General features: G+C 42.1%; 1 protein-coding gene across 3 annotated transcripts; it reads left to right on the plus strand.

Annotated features, from left to right (window-relative positions):
• The first annotated feature begins 2,206 nt into the window (after positions 1-2,206).
• On the plus strand, positions 2,207-12,959 carry LOC141463876 (myosin regulatory light chain 2, smooth muscle minor isoform). 3 transcript variants are annotated; one of them, XM_074146541.1, is made up of 4 exons: positions 2,207-2,536; positions 8,033-8,230; positions 8,399-8,560; positions 9,603-12,959. In XM_074146541.1, the coding sequence occupies exons 2-4, from the start codon at positions 8,047-8,049 to the stop codon at positions 9,773-9,775; spliced, it is 519 nt and encodes a 172-aa protein (XP_074002642.1). In that variant the 5' UTR covers positions 2,207-2,536; positions 8,033-8,046; the 3' UTR covers positions 9,776-12,959. The 3 variants fall into 3 exon arrangements, with proteins under 3 accessions (XP_074002642.1, XP_074002641.1, XP_074002643.1); XM_074146540.1 differs by lacking the exon at positions 2,207-2,536 and adding an exon at positions 6,300-6,398 and having other exon boundaries at positions 9,603-11,320; XM_074146542.1 differs by lacking the exons at positions 2,207-2,536; positions 8,399-8,560 and having other exon boundaries at positions 8,047-8,230; positions 9,603-11,320.
• The last annotated feature ends 7,690 nt before the right edge of the window (positions 12,960-20,649 follow it).

A 20,649-nucleotide genomic window follows, 5' to 3' on the forward strand; every position in this document is an offset into this window, starting at 1 on the left:
GAAAACTTCCTCCTTTAGGACCCTTTGGGATCTGAGGAAGTAGCAGGTAAGGTACTTTAAGGTAGATGCTAAAGTTATTCAGGTGTCCAAAGACTGGAAGCTCATAGGAGTTTTGGAAGCGTGCAAGCTTCCAAATACCATTGAAGGTAGGCTCCGAAACTACTGACCTTACTGAAAATCCATTTACATTCCCAACATTCTTTAGCATTTATGTCTCACTGGTTGTCTAGCCCACATGTACTTCAGCCTCACCCTCTGTAAAGTGGAACTCATGACACTTTTATACCGTCTAAAAAAGTTTAATGAAGCAGAATGTTACAAATTAACTGTATTTTTTTTACAACCGGTTAATTATTTTTTCTGGAAACGGGATTGTTCTTCATGAATCCATATTCCTGCTGTCTGTGTTTCCTAAAGACACCTAAAATCTAGCGAGTCTCTAAATTTCTCCCTACTTCTCAAAATAAAAGCTTGTACACCTTTTCCCATTAAGAAATTATTCAGAAAAAAATCTTACGAAAGGTCACTGTGCAATAAGGTAAACTCAACTATCATAATTTAGAGTATAGGCTGAAGTCCTCTGTGGTTAGTCAATGTATTAAGTATTACTCACTGTGTTAAATATTAAACCTGGCAGCTACTCATATCCATATACTTCAGACACAGATGCCAGGTGTGAAGGCTTATTCTGACATATCCTCCTACATTCATTATTCACATTTTAGCCTTTGTTTGTTCTTTTATTGGTACATTTTTTATTTTGGGTAAGCTAAAAAATTGGTTTAGAATAGGTCATTAAAATAAATATACTTATAAATCATTGAGATAATATTATATCAAGTTTTGAAGGCAAAAAATAGGAAATCATTGTTATCAAGTATTATTTATTTCATTGTCTGGGGCAGGAGGAACGACCCGTTTCTGGATCACGAGAGGAAAGGCTGTCTCAGCTTCCACATCGTAGCTGCTCTGCGACAGGAGCACAAGCGCTTGGGGTCCGGTGCTGCCTGGCTCAGTGCAGAAGACTCACCCCATGCAGGTGTGCTGGAGCATCCCTCCAGCCCACCAGGGAAGTGCAGATGTGACAGAAGCCACCGTGCTTCCCTATAAATGAAAAATGTTGCCGGCAGCACCAGCACCAGGGAAAACTCTGCAAGTGGGAGACCTTTTTCCTGACTCCGCGGCTGGGTGGAGGAGATGTTCCCCTGGAGCTCTCCAGCTGCCCCGGCCAGGGGAGCCCTGGGGGGCACATCCCGCCTGTCCTGGTTTGAGCAACACAGGGTTAATTTCTCTTTGAATAATTTTACTTTGCAGTAAGGCCTCCTCTAAGGTTTGGGAAAACCGCATTTTTAGAAGACTCGAGTGTCTGAATTTGTGAAAATATTTATTCATAGCCAGCTACGGTAGGTGGCTTTCAAGGTCTCAGTAGTTTCGAGCCTGGCCAGGTGTGGGGATGAAGAGGAGCGAGACCTGGACACTCGACCCAGGCTGGCCAACAGGATTATTTTGTACCATGAATGTCACATTCAGTATTAATTAGGAAGTTTGCTGTGTAGTTCTCTCTCTCCCTTGATGGCTGCTGTGCTCCTGGGAACTTCTTGCCCCGGTGCTGGACCTCCGAGTCCTTCCCCTCCTCCCGAAGCCGTAGGACCCGCTGCGTCCGACATTTGGTGTCCACTGCTGGGAGCGCACGGCTTCCTACTGATAGCATTGGCTGTGCGTTTTATACTGGTATCGGGATCAATACTGGTTCTTTAGTAGTCATATTGTTAATTATTTAGTCTTAGTCTATTAAATCTATTTATCTTTCAACCCTCGTGTTTCTTTGTGTTCCCCGATTCCCCTCCTCCGGCTGGGGAGGGGTCACCGGGCGACAGGATAATTGCCCAAACGCCGATGAATTGTTGCGGGTTTCTCAAACCCGAACGCCGCTCTGACCGACAAGGGAGCCTCGGGAACGCCGGCTGTGCGGGCCGATGGACGGCGGCGGGGGGGGTCCCCCGGCTCCCGGGAGAGGCCGGGACCGGACAGGGGCGGGGCGATGAGATAAGGCCCCGCCCGTCGCCGCCCCGCCCCGCCCGTCGCCGCCAGCCGGGCGAGCAGGAAACTCCCGCCGTTGCCTTACAAGGGCAGACGCGGCGCTGCCTCCGCCCCCTCCTGCCCCTGGAATGCGGTGACCGCACCGCGCTGCACCAACGCTCCGCCGGGGGGGGGGGGGGGAGACGACGACACACGGCAGAGAGGCTGAGCCCGGGACCTCGACCCCACCCTGCCGCGGAGGACAAAGACCCCTGAGAGGAAGCGGGAGAGACACAGCCGCCGTCGCTACCCTTTACTTGGTGCTGTTTTAGCCGCCTCGCCGCCGGAGCGACGAGGCTCGTTGCCGCCACCCCCCCTTACCACGAATGGTTTCGCCCACGCCTTCCTTCCCCTGCGCCGGCGGCGGGGCGGTGGCCGCTGCCTCTCCGGAAGTGCTGCCGCCGCTGCTGTCGCTCCCCGCCGCGCTCGGACGAGGACCCGCTCCCGCAGTCACCAGGTAGGTTTCGGGGGTGGGGGGGGCCCAGCGACCGCCCGCGGGGTCTGGAGCCCGGAGGGAAGCGAGGGGTGCGGTGGGCCGGGGGCCACCTGAGGCGTTACCCGCCTCGGGGGCAGCATTCACCCCACCCCGGCCCTCTCCTCGCCGCTACCGGGCCCGGCCGGAGCGCCGGCCCCACGGCTCTCCCTCAGCGGGGAGCGGGTGCTGAGGGGCGACACCGGGGGCGCAACCGCGGGCACGGGCACCCCCGGACGCGGGCAGGCTGTGGGGAGGGACGGGCCGCCTTCCGGCCCCTCGGCGGGCGTTTCCCCGCCGTTGTTAGAGCAGGGGAAGGGCCGGTCGGAACGCTGCTGCGGCTGGCGGAGGTTGAGGTGGTGAGTCTGAGCCTGTCCCTTCCTGCCTGCGTTTTGAAATAGTTACGGCCGCAGCAAAGCTCCTGGGGACAGTCGGTAGCGGTTCCCGCTCTCTAATCTGCAGATGGAGGCTTTGTTTGAGTCACAAAAGTAGCTTTTGAGGCAGGTCTGACTCCTGTACAAGCGTTTGGGGAAGCTTATTAATGAGGAGTGCGTTGAGATGCCCTCAAGACTAGGTTGAGATTGCCCAGGGCACTTTTCTCTGAAGTGAAATCTGCTCTTCATTGAGCTTTGCCACAGATGCCCTGAAGTGCCTTGGTCTTGTCATCTCTTCCTGCTGCCATCCAGGCTGTGATGGGCGAGTGGTGGTACCAGGTGCTGCAGCTGGTTACGTGGACAGAATTTGGGCTGTAGCATTGAGGCCTGGCTTCTGAATTTAATGATATAAGAGTTTAACGTGACTTATCTTAGTTTAACGGTGACTTTATCTTAGTTTAATAAAGTTCCTAAATAATTGGCAGTGTTGAAGTACTCATGTACTAAATTTCATTTTCACATTCTCAGGTGTGTTTTGTGTGTTTCTTTGTGTTGTAGTTTTTTAGGGTTTTGTTTGTGGTGGTTTTTTTTTTTAATTTTGAGTGATAGACATTCACAGTCATTATAAAACCAACTGTTGAGACACAAGGCTGTTCTCTGAAGCATAACTTTTGGTCACTGCCTCTGAACAGATCAAACTTGCTGTTTACAGCAAGTGGGTTGTAAATTTTCATCTCTCACTGTCAGGCTCAAGCTCTTCAGTTGGACAGTTCTATCTCCTTCCAGGGTTTCTCCTTTTTCCAGAGGTAAGGAGCATAAGATGACCTTCTCTGCTTCTGTAGTTTGATACTTACCGCTCAACTAAACAAATGAATGGACGCGTACAAGCAGCACAGTGCTGATATTACCTCTCTAGGCTAGTGAGTGCAGTTTATTAATTTTTTTTAAAAAATATATTAAAATCTTCCTAAATAAAGGTTATGTTTTTGGAAACAGGCAAGATCTTAATTTAGAAGCTCCTTGAACAGTTTCTAAAACAAGGCCCACACCATTCAGTGCATCATAGTATTTAACAACAGACTAAACCTGCCTGTCATGACTTGTACTATGTAATGTGAAGTATTTCCACTTTTTAATCTACTAAAATTCTTCTATTTCCAGCTTATACTTATATTTCAATTATAAAAGCGTGGTTGGTTGGTTGTTTTTTTTTTTTGTCAATAAATGACCTGGTGGATTTATCCGATGAAATTGTCTAAAATTAGTGGGTCCAGTGCTTGACTCAAATGAGGTTAGTTCTTGCTTGTTGCATCATTTGCTGCTGTACACAGAGAGGTAATGCTTAATGTAAACACTTTGAACTCTTTTGTCATAAATTGATCTCTTTGGCTAACTGGATTGATGTCCCCGTTCTTCTGAACATGGGGTGAAAAACACTTCTGAGTTTATCACCCACGTTCTAATAGTTTCCCAGAGCTGCGTGCAGTATTTCTTAAAATCTTTTAGCTTGAAAAAGACCTTTAAGATCATTGAGTCCAACTGCAAAGCTAACACTGCCAAGTCCATCACTAAACCATGTCCCTAGGTGCCATATCTACATGTCTTTTAAATACCTCCAGGGATGGTGACTGAGCCACTTCCCCAGGTAGCCTGTTCCAATGCTTAACAACCTGTTCAGTGACAAAATTTTGCCTAATATCCAATCTAAATCTCCCTTGGCACAACTTGAGGCCATTTCCTCTTGCCCTATCCCTTGTTATTTGGGAGAAGAGACCGCCCCCCACCTCAACCCCTTCCAGGTAGTTGTAGAGAGCGATAAGGTCTTCCCTCAGTCCCTTTTCTTTAGGCTAAACAACTCCAGTTCCCTCAGCTGCTCCTCAGAAGACCTGTGCTCCAGACCCTTCACCAGCTTCATTGCCCTTCTTTGGATGTGCTCCAGCACTTCAGTGTCTCTCTTAGGGCCCAAAACTGAACACAGTATTTGAGGTGGGGCCTCACCAGTGCTGATTACCGGGGGATGATCACTTCCCTAGTGCTGCTTGCCACAACATTGATACAAGCCAGGATGCTGTTGGCCTTCTTGGCCACTTGGGCCTGCTGCTGGCTCATATTCAGCCAGCTGTCGATCAACACCCCCAGGTTTTTTTCCACCATGTAGCTTTCCGGCCACTTTTCCCCAAGCCTGTACCCCTGCATGGGGTTGTTGTGGCCCAAGCGCAGGACCTGACACTTGGCCCTGTTGAACCTCTCATACCATTGGCCTTGGCCCATGGATCCAGCCTGTCTGGATCCCTCTGTAGAGCCTACCCTCAAGCAGATCAACACTCCCACCCAACTTGGTGCTGTCTGCAAGCTTATTGAGGGTGCCCTCAATCCCCTTGTCCAGATCATTGATAAAAGTGTTAAACAGAGCTGCCCCAATACTGAGCGCTGGGGAACCCCACTTGTGACCGGCCGCCGGTTGGATTTAACTCCATTCACCACAACTCCTTGGGCCCAGCCATCCAGCCAGTTTTTTTACCATTTCAGGCACAGCTGCACCAAACTTGGGCTGAGAAGCACTACGGTCTTGTGAGACCTCATGTTTCTCTATATGCAGGCTGACAGGTCTCTTCAAGCGAAAGAGTTGTACCTTCTGTATTCTGTATGGCTGCCTCCCAAGCATGGCTGAGAAAAACTTAGAAAATAGCAATGCACGCATTGGCAATTTTTTTTGTCTTCTCTAGTATGATATTCTGATATGGCAATCTTCAGAACAGAATTAGAAAAGAAACGGGCTTTCTTCTCACTGTGTGTAGCTACGCAGTAGTCTGTTGTTACCTCGTCTTGATTAGGATTGAATTCTACCCGAGAGAATCACAGGTAGTGGTTTGCTGGGAGTGCTGCCTTGCAGGCCATGCAAAGTAAACTTTTTAGTTTACTTTAAATAGGCCATATCCTGAAAACTATAAATTATTTCAGAGAACAGTTATTAACAGATACTGTTTATGCTGGGTAGTGGAACTTCTAATCAATAACTCATAGTTTAATAATAACTTGTATGAGTGTTTTTACAGAGGTAAGAAAAAGGCTGAAGTTATGCACAACCCTTGTCTGCAGCTTGAAAGCAAACTACCTTTATTGTCAGCTGTCTTCATAAATAACTAGATGTTAGGAGTTCATATTCATTTGTTGAAGTGTTGTTGGAGGCCAAACATCTCAGATAGCTTGTGGTTAGTGAATGCAATGAAGAGAACTCCAGTGTTGTTAAATGATGCGCAGTTGCATTTCATAGGCTATTTTTAGTTCGGGACATAATAGGGTTTTTTTTATACGTCAGAAGAACGTTGTATATGCACGTAGGATTTAAAAGTGTGGAGTTAGCAGGGGAAATCGGTAACGCTGTCTGTAGACAGAGAAGGACATAACCATGGAATATCCTTTTATGATCCAGATGCTTGGTACAGCATGTCCTGTGTCTGATACAAAGCAAGGTAAAATGTCTGTCTTTTAATTAAAACCAAAAAACCTAACTGCTTTTTTTTTTCCTGAATATTGGATTGATTGACCATGTAAGAGTTACTTTGCTTAATTTTACTCCCTGTTTTTTTAAGGATGAATCCAAGTTAGGGACTTCAGTCTTGCTTTTTAGGATTCTAACAGAAAATACAGTAACTTCAGGCAAACTATCTAAGAAATCATTAGAACTGTGCTATGACTCTGATTAGAATTGCATTTCTGACCAGATAATTTTTTTTTTTTTTAGCTATAAAATTAATACTTAGTTTAAATTTCAAAATGTTGACATTCTTGTGACTGCAGGTGAAGCTTAACTTCATCCTATTTCAGGAAACTTGCTGCAGATACTTCCTGTAAAGTTCAAAATCAAGGATGGAAGGAATCTGGTTTGCACAACATTTGCTTTGGGCATAATATAGGATTTTAGCAGTGTGGATTGCTTGCATTAGATAAAAATAAATCATAGAGGTGTATGAGACTTTTAGAAACAACATTAGACAGGGTCTACCTTACTTTGATCCAGTAGCAGTGTTGAGGTCTCTCTGTTTGCATTTCAGTGAATGACTCAGCTTTTTGTGTTTCTACCATCAACCATAGTTGAACGCTAAAGGTATCTTCCCAGCTAAAAAGCAGCAGTTAATTTGAAAGCTTCACTTCTACCCTGATTATTAGTGTTATAACATGTAAACTACCACTTTTATTTCATTTGACAGCTCAAGGGAAGTAATGAAATTAGTATATTTGTGATACATGAAACTATATAAAGATTCTAGGAGAATATATAAATGTTTTAAAAGGCTGATAATAGTTTTTAAATTCTGAAGATTGTTTCTTTTAAATTATGTCATTAATTCATTTTTAAAAGAGTATGCTTGCATTTGCATATGTATTGTGTAATAGTTTCACTGTGTAAGAGAATAGCAATGTAGCGCTTTTGAACCACGTCAGTGTCCTTTTTCTAACACATACAATCCTCTAGTTGACTTTGAAAGCACTTTCATGGGAGTTCTTTAGCAGATTTCTCCCAGCTCCGGCACCATCCAGTGATCTTCACAAAAACATTAGGCTCTCGTCAGGGTCATTCTACATCCTGAGACATAGTGCTCTTTTAAGAGCAGCTATTCTAAATGCTATTAAGACCCTAAAATACCTTTTTTGCCTCCCAAATGTTAGTTTAGCATCCGGTTTGATTTATTTAATCACTACATACTATGCTGGGTTAGCAGCCCGTATCCTTCTATGTAGTAGGTCAACAGTGCCTCCTAAACTGCTAAGTATGTAGTCATCTTAATTTGTGGACAGTGCAGAGAGAGTATTAAATCAGCAATACAAGCACTACATGACTTTCATTTCAAGAAATATGATTTATTTTTTAATGTAGACTATTGTTGGCCTACAGTGCCAGTCCCTCAATCCTGAAAGACATTATGCTTAATAGCAAGTGAATTCCAAATGAAAGAGAATACAGCAGGAGATATTAAAATAAAAGTGTACTTTGGGGCATTTGCTTATAACGTGGAACTGGATATTCCTTTATCTGTCTCTCCCCCGGGGACTTGTGATCTGATTTCAATAAGGCTAAATCATGGATATGTTTCTGTCTCCCTAGAACCAACAGCCAACATGTCTAGCAAAAGGGCAAAGACGAAGACCACCAAGAAGCGGCCTCAGCGTGCCACTTCCAATGTCTTTGCAATGTTTGATCAGTCGCAGATTCAAGAGTTCAAGGAGGCCTTCAACATGATTGACCAGAACAGGGACGGATTCATTGACAAAGAGGACTTGCACGATATGCTCGCCTCCCTTGGTAAGGTCCCTTTTCTGTTTACGGTTGCCAAGCAAATTTGTGCTATTACAATTAAAATAGTGAGTTTGGGATAGGTTATGAGAGGTGTCTCAGTTTGTATTAGGCTGTTGAGATTCCTTTCTCTTTTAGGTTGAAAGCTAAGCCAAATATGAATGCCTTTATTTGTAGGAAAGAATCCAACGGATGAATACCTAGATGCCATGATGAATGAGGCTCCAGGCCCCATAAACTTCACCATGTTCCTCACAATGTTTGGTGAGAAGTTAAATGGCACCGATCCGGAAGATGTAATCAGGAATGCTTTTGCTTGCTTTGATGAAGAAGCAACAGGTATGTGGGTAAAATAACCATGTACATGTATTATTTCTACTCACTTTTGTAACAGTAAATACTGGTATTCATAGAAGTGGTGATGAATTTTTTTAACTCTGAAAATTCTGATTTCTGCAAACTAAAAATCATGCCATGTATCCTCAGCAGCTGAAATTACCTTTTCAAACGCTATAAAACGTCAAGCCCCAAAGTTCTGGCACTTTGGTTGTGTTGATCAAGACAGGAGGGGGGGCGGGGAGCAGGGGTGGGAGGAAACATGTTGATTGGGAACCAGGGTCCTAAATTATTCTAAACTTAAAATTCAGCTCTGGGGCAACTTTTGTAATGGGGATCCTTGTCTTCAAAGTTGTGCTCTTATGAAGAACTCGTTTTCTGTCAGCAACTTGTATCCACCTTCCGTATGTTAAGCTGCACTTAAAGGAGAAGGAAATTAATACAAGAAAAGCCTTGTGTGACTCACAAGAGTGGTGATAAAGTTATTTATAAGGCTGTTTGTTTAATAACCAAGGCCGACAATGTAGTCTTTGCAACCAATTTAGTAAATCTTTGGAATATTTCAAACTTCCCTGTGTTTCATGCACTTGTTGGATATTGGTGGTCAAGTTCCATCATTGTTTTTCTTAGTGGTTTTCACTAGGAATGTTCTGTACAAATGGATCCCCTTTTGTGCCAAATGTAGAGTTGTGAGATAGACGGCACCCAGTACTACTGGGAGTACAACCCTGCTGTTGGGAAGAAGGTCCAATATGTATACTGACGAATTCATGTATTCTTTGAAACAACACAGGCAAATCATAGAACGGCCTTTACTTGAAGTAGTGGGACTGTGCAAATCAACTAAGAGGCTTGACTTAATTGAATGCTTGCAATTATTTGGCAATTATAGTAATAGGCTTTAATGGCTTTCTTTTTATTTGGCAACAAAGACTGTAGGTGGTCTTAATTGAAACAAATAATTCAAAGAAATTATCATCCATCTATTAGCAGATAAATGCAAAAATTCCTTTATCTTATGTCATCCTCTTATATTGTGTCCTAGGGTTCATTCAGGAAGACTACCTGCGGGAGCTGCTGACCACGATGGGAGACAGGTTCACAGACGAAGAGGTAGATGAGCTGTACAGAGAGGCACCCATCGACAAAAAGGGGAATTTCAACTACATTGAATTCACGCGCATCCTGAAACATGGCGCGAAAGACAAGGATGACTGAGCAAATCCCTGGATACCTGCAGATTATCTCTCTCTACTTTACACTTATGTTTATTTTTGAGGGTTTCTTCCTGATAGAACTTCTTGCATGCATTTAGCTTTACAGCTTTTGCCTTTCTCGATGTATTTATCTATTCCAGGCCATTTAGGCACACTTGCACCTGTGTAATCAGACTGGATGGGGAAAATATTGTGAGGAGAAGGATATGGGGACAAAGATCCATGGACTTGATAGTCCAGGAAAATAATCTCAATGTTTCTGGTCTAGCTGGATTTTTACATTTTTGTAATAAATGCCATTTTGAAATAAAGATTGCTATATAGAAAAAATACCTCAATTCTTTTGTGAAGAATGACATATTTCTATTATGCATTTACAAATGCAGGTGTATTAATTGTGTTTTACTCGCAATTGGAAATCAAGCTGGAAAACTTATTTTCATACTGTTTTGTGCAGTATCACAGTTCTGAAATGCTCCTACCAGTATGTGCTGGTGTCTTTTAAAATGCAGCTGTACAAATCTCTTATCTCAGGTTTTTGAAGTGGGATCTGACTGGTGTAAGCAGTTAGCCAAAGAAATGGTTAGGGAAGACTCTTAAAATTGCCTGACAGCCAGCAGAGAAAAGTTGTGATTCCTAAGCAGATACCATGCCCAGCTTTTATTTCCTTTTAATAGTGATAGCTTTTTAGCAATATTTTAATCTCAAAGTTTGCATCCCTGTTCGTGAAGTTTTTATGCTGGTAGTAAGTGGGAATTAAGCATTTTTCCCTTCTGCTGAAGGCAGCTTGTGCAAAGGAATCTGTCTCTGAGATACAGTGTTTGTGCTGGTTCTAATTAACAGTAATACACGGCCAGAAAACCTGCATGCCTTTACTGTTCCGCAGCTTTTAATCTGCATGTGAGAATGAGAGCACAGTAATTCTGAGAAGTTGGTAAAGCCCTATTATGTGCTAAAGCCCCCCTCACTTTTAAAAAGATCATACATTGTCCTCAGCTCCATTGATAAGATGACTTTTAAGCAAGCAAGACTCATTCATTCAGAAATGGCTGTGCTGATGCTGTTGTTTCAAATACCAGGAAAAGACAAAGGGTGTTCTCATAGCTCTTAGCTAAGAGGACACATGTCCTTTCACGTGTCTCATTCTCTTGGGTACTGCAAGCTGAAAAGCATGAGGGGGATTTATCTTACCTACGTATTTATCAATTGAAGTGATGACCTATTATCCAGATACCATGCCCTGAGCTATTTCACATGACTTAAGACCCCAAGGAACAGGAATTTCGCTTCAGCTAAAGGGTTTGTAAAGGCTCGGACAGCTTATGCTGCAAGGAGAGTTTGTCTCACTTCCCATGGGGTAGCATAAAGGCCTGGGTACTTAATCTTGCTTGTGCTCCCAGTATGGTAGTTCTTGAAGATATTCTGGATTTAGCTTCCTTAAACAAGATAACCTGACAAAGTATACTCAGTTGGCATACTTTTTTTTTTATTATTGGGCGTTTTCTTCCATTGCTGGGCTTAATTAAAATGAGTTTTCAGTGTTTTAATCTGCTAACTGAAACTAAGCTTCAGTTTTTTTTTTCCTCCTACCCGGACTATGCTCTTTGCTATACTACTTCAGACTGCCGCATCTGCTCCTTTTCACAAAACTTTGTTTTTAACCTCTCAGTGCTCTCCGGTGAAGTTGCGGAGGTGTTTCTTCATAGGATGCCTGCAAGGTTCCAGCAACAGCTAATTTTTATTTATTTATTTTTTAGAATGTAGTTTACAAGCATGTATGGAAGTTGTCACCTACACTGCCCATGTGACAAAGAGAACAGTGTGGAGATCTAGGAAACATGGTCTTGTTGAAGTGTTGCTAGGTAACAGTAAGCCAAAGAACAGTTACACTGTCACTTCTTTAGACTGATCTTGTCACATCTATGCAATTCAATATTGTGTGCGTATATGGAAGCAGCCTGTGCTAAGGATAGATTTTAGACTATCTTGATTATTTTTTTTCCTTTGAATATCTTAATGGCGTAAGATTCAGAGGATCAATTTTCTTCTGAACACTGGGTCTCCAAGCCATTCTTTTCCTGATCCTGCCTTCTCAGTAAATTCCAGGTGCTGGGCAGCCAATCCACCTGTGTTTTTCTTGCTGGAAATAAGTTCTGAAGTAGTGACTTTAAAATCATAAATATGAGTTACATAAAAAAGAATCTGGCATCCTCCTTCAGAGGAAATTGTCCGCTTCAAAATCTTCTGTACTGCTCCTCTTAATTTCTGAACAGCCAGCTGAAGTGTGGGCTGTAGCTGCTTTGTTCCTTGTCACACTGTGTGGGTGCTGTGCTCTCTGGTCAGGGCATAGGGACAGGAAACCATTTTAATGTAAAGATACCTACTCAGGGAGGCATGGTATTGAGGAAGAATTTCCAAGGATATTTGAGTCTTAACTGATGATGACCTTCCAAGTTCAGGTTTCCCCAGTATCTGTATTGTAATGTAGGAGACCAGTTAACCTGTGAGTGGGGACAAACCTCTTAACCACTGGAAAGCTATGAGACCTACAGACCCAGCCAAGAGACCATATAAGAGCATCAGATGCGTTCTGTAGCCAGGCAGCGAGGAATGTCCAGACAGCTGAGATTGTGTGCTGAGGGCTGTAGGGATGTGTCATCAATAATCCACTTCCAAAAATAAAAATAACTTTGGTCACTGAAACAGCTTGAGATTCTGATGACTTAGACTTAGCATTTTGCAGTCAAAATCTTGGAAGCTAATCTTTTCTCCCTTGGGATTCATATATAATGGTCTCCAAGCTCCATGCCAGATGAACCTTATGATGAAAAACTATTTTCATAGCCTGATGCACTCATTTAATAGTCTTACATCTACGGTGATATATAATGCCCTGTGAAGCGCTACTGAAAAGCAGTGAGTTATTTTATATGACCCATTTACCCTGTTCTGAGGCTACATCTGCAAAGGTCAAATTGAAGCCAAAGAGCTATTGCTGCTGTGTGTGAAACCTCTAACGAGGACATTTGTGTGAAGTGCTGCCAGTATAAGCTTGCCTGCTTTTTTTTTTTCCCCCTCCTCTAACTGTTGCTGGAGATAATTGTAACATGCAGCTTTTTAACCAACTCTGGATACACTTGTTCACTACGATGCATTTAAGCAAATAAAATCATCCTTTATCACACAGTGATATGCATTTCACAACATGAAGTCAGCTTAATATACTAGCTCAGCAACTAACTGATGTCACAGAGGTGGTGTTTGTACACTCTGAAGTAAGGATCCATTTCACCACTGACCTAAGAACTATCTTTAGATAGCTTGTTTCTAGGATCACTGTCGTATGTTGAGAAATGAAATGTAACACAGGGGCCCATCCTGACACAGGACATCCATCAGTAACAGTTTGCCTTTGTGTCCTGCCCAGTGCGTTGGTTCTGAAAGCTGGAAAATACCTGAAATCTTGTCATCACGTTTCTCATGGCTGTGGCCTTTTCTTGTCAGGAACTAACCTATTATTTGGTATGTTCCTGTGGATCTTCAAATGGCAACAAATAGCTCTCTTGCCATACTGAAGGCATTCAGACAATGTAAGTCCAAATAACGGGTGAGTAATAATTAGAGTCAGGAACATTTTGGATATCAGCAGTTAATCTGCCATTGGTATTGCCCATGTACCCATGCTCCTATTTTGGTTTGCTTACTTAATTTTTCAAACTCTACTATCATTTTTAGATAACCTCCTCCTTTGGAAAAATTACTTAGGATGACAGTAACTCAGAAACAGTATTATAGAAGCCAGGAGCAATATAGACACAAAGAGAAATCAGTAAATGTCTCTCAAAATGCAGCTTAAAAATAAGTTATCATGAAATGTTGAAAAGTAATACCGGAAAAAAAAAATAAATTCCACACAGCTCATTTTTGTTGTACTCTGAGCAGCAGCTCCATAGAGATCACTGTTTCCTAAACTTTTGATATATTAGATAGGAAACTTCTAAGAAAAAAAGTTAAGAAGAGGCTGATCCTCCCATTTTCCTCTGCAGTCTGTGGGCCTGTACACATACTGTTCCCTGGGACCACTCATTTTAGGTAGGAGCAAACTCCGTTGCTGTGAGCAAAGCGCGCAGGCTCCTGTGGCAGCACATCCTTCGGGAATACCTGCACTAGATCTTTAAAAAAATAACTTGTATTGCAAATTTCAACCATACAGAAATAAATGCCACCAAGGAATCTTTTCAGACCAAATGTGTGATATTGCCTAGAGAACAGATTATACATAACAGGCGTTGCACCACAGGGCTTAAGGGGTCATGCAGTTTGCATGAATGTAATATATCTAAGGGAAGATGTTTACATGTTTCTTGGAAGCATGTAATTAACAGGAGAGCAGGAAATCAAACTACCTCCTGGAAAATCCCAACTGCTTGCTGTGTGCAGACTCCTCTGCCACATAGCCATGATTCGGTCCCTTAGTAAACCAGCCTTGCACTGTGATAAAGCTTGGAAGTCAGTTACAAATACTGCAGGATTAGACAGGTCAAGACTATCTTTAATATGTGTGCCTAAAGGAGCAGATGGTGTGTGACAGCAGCATTCATTTTAGCATTCCTGTAAACTGCCACTGCTCAATTTTGCAAGGTTTATTTAATCCTTAATTTGTAATTTTCTCACTTTGACTATTTTAGGGTATCAGTGAGTACAACCTCACTAAATTAAATATTGAACTATGTTGGTTTTTTCCTTATGAATGTTACAGGCATAGCTCCTTAGGAGTTAAAAGACAGCATTTCACAATAATTTCCAGCCTGTCTCGCATATTCAAGTGAGTGGGTGTAGAATGAGGTCTGCAAGCCCTGTCTCAGCATTTGCTAAAATAGAGTTGGCGTCAAAGACAAGTAACTTGAGCCTTAACTTTTAGCACTGTATCTAACAGACACTGGGTTTTTTTCTTCTATCAAATTCCTCTTCTTAATTGTGAGCTAACCATCTCTAATGCAATAGGTTTTATACTGGCAACATATTACCACCCCACAAGCAGCACGTTGATTTTGAAATTGCTCCACCAGCCAACTGAACTTGCATAGACATCACCTAGTAAGAAAACCGGTAACAGCTTGCTTTTTATGTCAAACACCTGACTAAATATGCTCCTTCTTGTTTTCTGGGTATGTTTTAAAATATCATTTTAGGCCTTCGGCCAAGCACTGAGCACATTTCATTTCCTTCCTTATTTGTACATACACATTGTCAGACAGATACAAACGCTAATTTAACATGCGGGGAGAGGGCACATACCTATGTCCTTAGATTTAGCAGAATTAATTACATGTGTTTGAAAGACTGGAGGACTCACTCTCTTCTTACTAAGAATGCCTTATCAACACTTAATTTTGCATTTCACTTATAAATATTGTGGAATCATGGTGTCTGGCAATATTTCTGTTTAAAAATAATGCAAAAAAGGGAGAAAAGCCCTCAAAGATTTCGCTAAAATTATTGCAATGTACCAGCTGGAATAAAAAACAAGTGATGGACATACAGCACAAGTGGCAGCACAGTGACTTCTTTATCATAGAGAACAGGTAGCAAGAGACAAAAACCTGGCAGAAATCAACAGCCCAAGATGTACTTTTCAACTTTTTCTTGTTTGGTTTTTGCTTGTTTGGTTTGGTTTTTTTTTTTTAAAAATTTGTGTTCTCCTATATAAAGGACTTTGGACTTGGGAACTCAAGGAGCACCTCGTCTGCTGAGTCCTGTCCCTTGATACTCCATCAAACATGTTTCGGTGCCCATTCATACAGTGATCAAGCTGCAGATTTAAAAAAATTATAATGGGGTTTTTGTTCTCTCCTGTTTTACAATACTTTAGAGATTGACTTTATTTTATTTATGTTCCATTAGATTTCTCTGCTTTGTCCTTAGCCCTGGCATATCATTATCATACGATGCTCTAGAGAACTTAGATTCTCGCCTTTTCCTCAGCTATGCACACTGGATGTTACCAAAAACTCAAAACAGAACTATTTCTCATTTTCAATGCAAAGAAAGAATATATCTTTCTTCTATAGGCTTCAGTACATTCTCTGAGAGCCTTTATTTTTCATGCTTCAGTATCTGCCTTGTGGCAGGGACCACCTGGGAAAGCAGTAACTTCCTATTCTTATTCATGAGGTCTTTGAATGAAAACAGCAGCTCGATAGAAGTCTTGCTCTGAGGCCCTCCAAGAGACCCCAGTGACGAGATGTATTCAGAATTCCTTCTTTCACTTGTGACTTCTTAAAGGTTTTCACTTTGGATCACAGCGCTGGAGCTATTTTTGGAGAAATTCCAGAACAATTCTGGGACACTCCAAGCATCACTAAAAGAATGACTGTCAATCTGACTAATACAGCACTGCACTTGGGATAGCGTGACAGAGACAACAGATGCCAGCTGGAATCAGGGAAGAAGGGATGGAAAGGCAGAGGGATGAGCCAAAATATTAGGTGAAGCAACTACAGTCAAAATGCTTTTGTTAAATGGCTGTTTTGACCCAGAAGTGACTTAGAACAAAATTTGGAAATATTTGATTGTGCTGTCAATACTTAATCTTTGCAAGCAACATTTGCTACTTTTGTTGAACAGTGATAATATGCTCAGAAAAATCTCTTAACTGGCAAAACCATCCAAATTTCACACATTTTTAATTCTTAATTCAATGTGAAAATGACGTATATGCTTTTTCATCTAGTCTCCTTTCTCATACTCTTTTGTTTGTTTCCTATGCTTATTCTCAGTCTTACTTCTGTGATGATCAAGGGTACGGAATAGCCTCCATACAAGAAAAATTACCTAAGCAGGACTCTTCGTTACAGTTCACAAAACACGCAAGAGTTCTCTAGAGGCAAAAGTAACACGGAGGAGATGGACACACAATTTAGCTTTAGCATTTCTTCCAATACTAAGTCTAGAGCATTGACTAAAAATAGGAATAGGCAGGTTCAAAATGAGTACGGTGAAGTTCTTCCTGTAACAAATAGCAACCTTGCAAAGGAATCCAAAAACACCTGCAAAGGATATTGTGGATGCTAAGTTTACATCAATTCAAAGACTACCTATTAGGCAAGCTTATGAAAGTAGTTCATCATGGGCTACTAAATACCACATCTGGCTCAGGGTGGCTTCCCCCTCCATGAGTTAAACATTGAAGAGGTTGGGAGAGGACTCTGGGAGGATATCACAGGCTTTCCTGATTCTTATTCTTCCCTCAATACCTGCATATGGCCATTGCTGCTGCTCTCTCCTTAAGAATAGGCCAAAAGCACCCAGTGCTCTTTCTCCTCAAAAATGAAGAGGAAGTATAGAGAAAGAGATTTTCAAAACACCTGGTGATTCCAAGTTTCAGGGAGGGGAAAAAAAAAAACCGACCCCAAAAAACCAGTAAGACCCTCCAGGGACCTGGCAAGGTAGACCTCACAGCATCTATTATTTGTTGAAGGTATCCAAGGAGCTAGTAGACATCCCAATGGTGCTCCACCTAGAAATGCAAGAAACAAGAAGATGACACAGCTGCTGGACTTCCCCTTCCCCACTTTACGGGCCAATTCTGAACTTGCTGAAAAAGCCGGGTGAGACTTGGACAATCTCATTTAACCCCAGCTTTGTGGTTCGCACCTTCTTAGGAAGTGGCAAGATCAGGCGGGAGGAAACTCCAGCCTGAGCAAACCTGACAGGCTTGCTCTGCTCCTCACTGTTGTGTACGGCCAAATGCAGGTGCTGGGGACGATCCTGGTATTTTTTCTGGCCTTGCAGCGAGCAAGTAGTACAATGTGACCACAAACAAGTAGATCGGTCCCCTGGCCCCGACCTGTTCAGTGCAGTTCCCTTTGAGAAGCAGACACTGCAGATACAGTCCAAGGGAATGTCAGCTCACCAAAGGATGAACAAGGATTTGCTCCCTGATTTCCACATCCAGCATACACATCTCTTTACAGCTAGGGCACACTGGACTAGGCAGACTTATACTGTGAGCCACTGCAGCAGTTCCTGTAACACTAGTAAGATTCATAAAGAAACATCATATGACGCAGACTGATTCTGCTTCATTAAGCAACCATGTTAATCACAAATATTTGCACTGTCATCGTAACTCAGCAGAGGTGAGGGAATTGAGAGAATTAAATGAAAGGAGGGAAAAGGTTTACTGTAAATTGTTTACTGTCTATTGCCTTAGAACTTAAGTATGAAACAGATAATTTTGAAGGCTTTTAGACGGTCCAAAGAAAACAAGTCTAGGAAAACATTTCAACAGCACCGAAGTATTTGAGACTTTTAGATGGACAGGACAGGAAAATTTTATACATTTCGTTTAAAAGGGTTTTTTCTTAAACAAGACTGACATAAATGAGAAAGAAAGTGGGAGCACTGAAGGAAAAAGTAGTAGAAGAAAACTGAAGGAGTTAAGAGCTCAGCATTTAAAAAAAAAATACCATGTTTTCAGAATGGATAAATTAATTCCTTTTCTCTACAGTTTATGCAGGAAATTATGCGGTACTGAGAAATAAACAATTTTTGGGCGTACATTCTTGGATGTGGTAGTGCAAGCATTTTTCTCCAGCCCACAAACCAAACGCTGTATAAAACTGAAGCTCATCAGTAGGTGGCACTATTTCTTGGTACGGTAACCGCAGGAGCATCCCTCCAGCAGAGAGCCTGGGAACTCCCTGGCCCCAAGTGATCCCGCAGAGCCCGGCCTGCCCACAGGACGCTCTCTGCGGAGCAGTTGTAGAAACGCTTCACTCTGGACACACTTGGCACTGTGTGGTGGCAAAAGCTTGGATGAACCAGTTAGCAGCCGAGCTACCCATTTCAACCTCGGGCTTCCCAGAACACGCTCTCCCTAGGATGTGCCTGGACTGTTCTTCTAGAAGAGCCTGAAGGCCACCGGCAAGACCAGACCTGCTGTCCCATCAGATCATGATCTGCAAGCACAGCTCTCTGTGCAGTCAGGGAGAACCATCAGAGGAGTCTGCGTACTCAGGAAAGGAGCCTGCATACTCAAGAAACAGCCCGTGGCTTCATTGTACTCGCAGAAACAATCTGTAAGGCAGCAGGAAATGGGATTAGAAGCACGCTCTTCTCCAGCATCAACCAGGGATGCACAGTCACAGGGAACTAAGCACTGTTCAAGGCTGAGGGCAGCTCACAGGTACCATCCTCAAGCACCATCCTCTCCACAGGGAGGTTTAAGCAGCAGAAACAAAGTCCCGTTCACCCGAGAGATCATCAAAACATATCTCCTTAATTAAGAGCTGAAGCTGAAGCTAATACAGTCACAGAAAAGACCTTTTTTTTTTTCACCTTCCTTTTTAAGATTTATGTCAATGAGTGAAAAAATATTCTCCAAATACTCTAAGAGGCAAAACAAATCCAATTTTTCCCCTTTAAATTTCTTTAGTGGTATCATGAATGCTGGAATCGAGTAAAAATGAACCATTTGTAAAAGCATTATACAGATTTACATCACACAGAAAATGGTCTGCATTTAACAACTGCTTCTCATTCCATCATGACGTGACAAATTGGAGACAACAGCTTTGAGAGAGACACACAGACAGACAGACAATTTCATCACTGATCTCATACTGGGTGAGCAATGTTACTGTACCTCTTCTCACATCTTTGAAAGTTAAACACTAGGAACAACATACATGGTGACAGGTTTCATGTAACACCTTTTTAATAGCATGAAAAACAATACAATATAGAGTAGCATGTTTGCAGCAGTGGTTCAATTTAAAGTAACTGATGAAAAGATTTTAAATTAAGATATCAAATAACTAATTTCATAATTAAATTTCAACACACAATTTAGTTGTTCAAGATTATCACAGAGTATTTTAATAACTCTATTACTGTCTTGGTGTTTCTACTGCTTTTCTGCCCACTCATACTTTACATATAATTATCCTGAAACTATGTGCTGTGTCTAGTAAGTACAGATTTTTCCCCAGAACTTTTTCCATGAAAAAGCTCCTACTCTCAATTCAGCAAAGTTTAATATTTTTTCCACTGCATTTTGAGGCAAATTTTAGAAAAGCAAAATTACAATTCATTGGGAAAATATTCTTACAAGCTAATTAGGCCACATTCTCAGACCTCATGAAATAACTCTTCTGGCTTGAGAGGAGGGCTGGGAAAGAAAGTTGGGCCTTTTAGCAATTAAAATGTCTCCCTTCGAGTTTGGGACTGCAACTTCTAGATTATATTAAATTCTGTATGTACCATGGCTAAACGTAATCCATTTACATTTGTAAATATAATTGGTGATTTCAGCAGAAGCCTGTTAATTTGGTGATTTCAGCAGAAGCCTGTTAATTTATTTTTCCCTTTCCTCCTTAGGAGTTACTGTTTACCAAGGTACTGATTGGATACCAACAAAACCGGTAACGGGTAGGAAAGGAGTTGAAATAATGATGAACCGACAGTGCAGCTTTCCCATCTGACAACATTTGAGAATCTTTTTGTGTGCTAAACAACAGCTTCTTGAAGCTCAACTAATTTATATGGGACTTATATGCAAAATGTGAATAAACATTTGGTTCAGAAAAATTCCAAAAATGCAGAAGTGGTCATGGGCTAAAACCAAACTGCTTCTTCTGAAGTCATTTCAGACCCTCAGGGAAACACTAACAAGAGCCTGTGCCTCAATTTCTTTGAGATCCTACACCAGTAAATGAGGAAAGCAAAAAAACGAAAAAAAAGTGTTATTCTTTGCACTGTTTTCATGAAGAAAATATAAGCAAGGATACATCTTCCAGGGCGTCTCATAATCTATGGCTGTGAAAGGTATTAAATCTTGTTCGTGAAGGAGTGCTCATTTAGAAGACTTAG

Source organism: Numenius arquata, chromosome 4, assembly GCF_964106895.1.
Source record: "Numenius arquata chromosome 4, bNumArq3.hap1.1, whole genome shotgun sequence".
NCBI lineage: Eukaryota > Metazoa > Chordata > Aves > Charadriiformes > Scolopacidae > Numenius > Numenius arquata.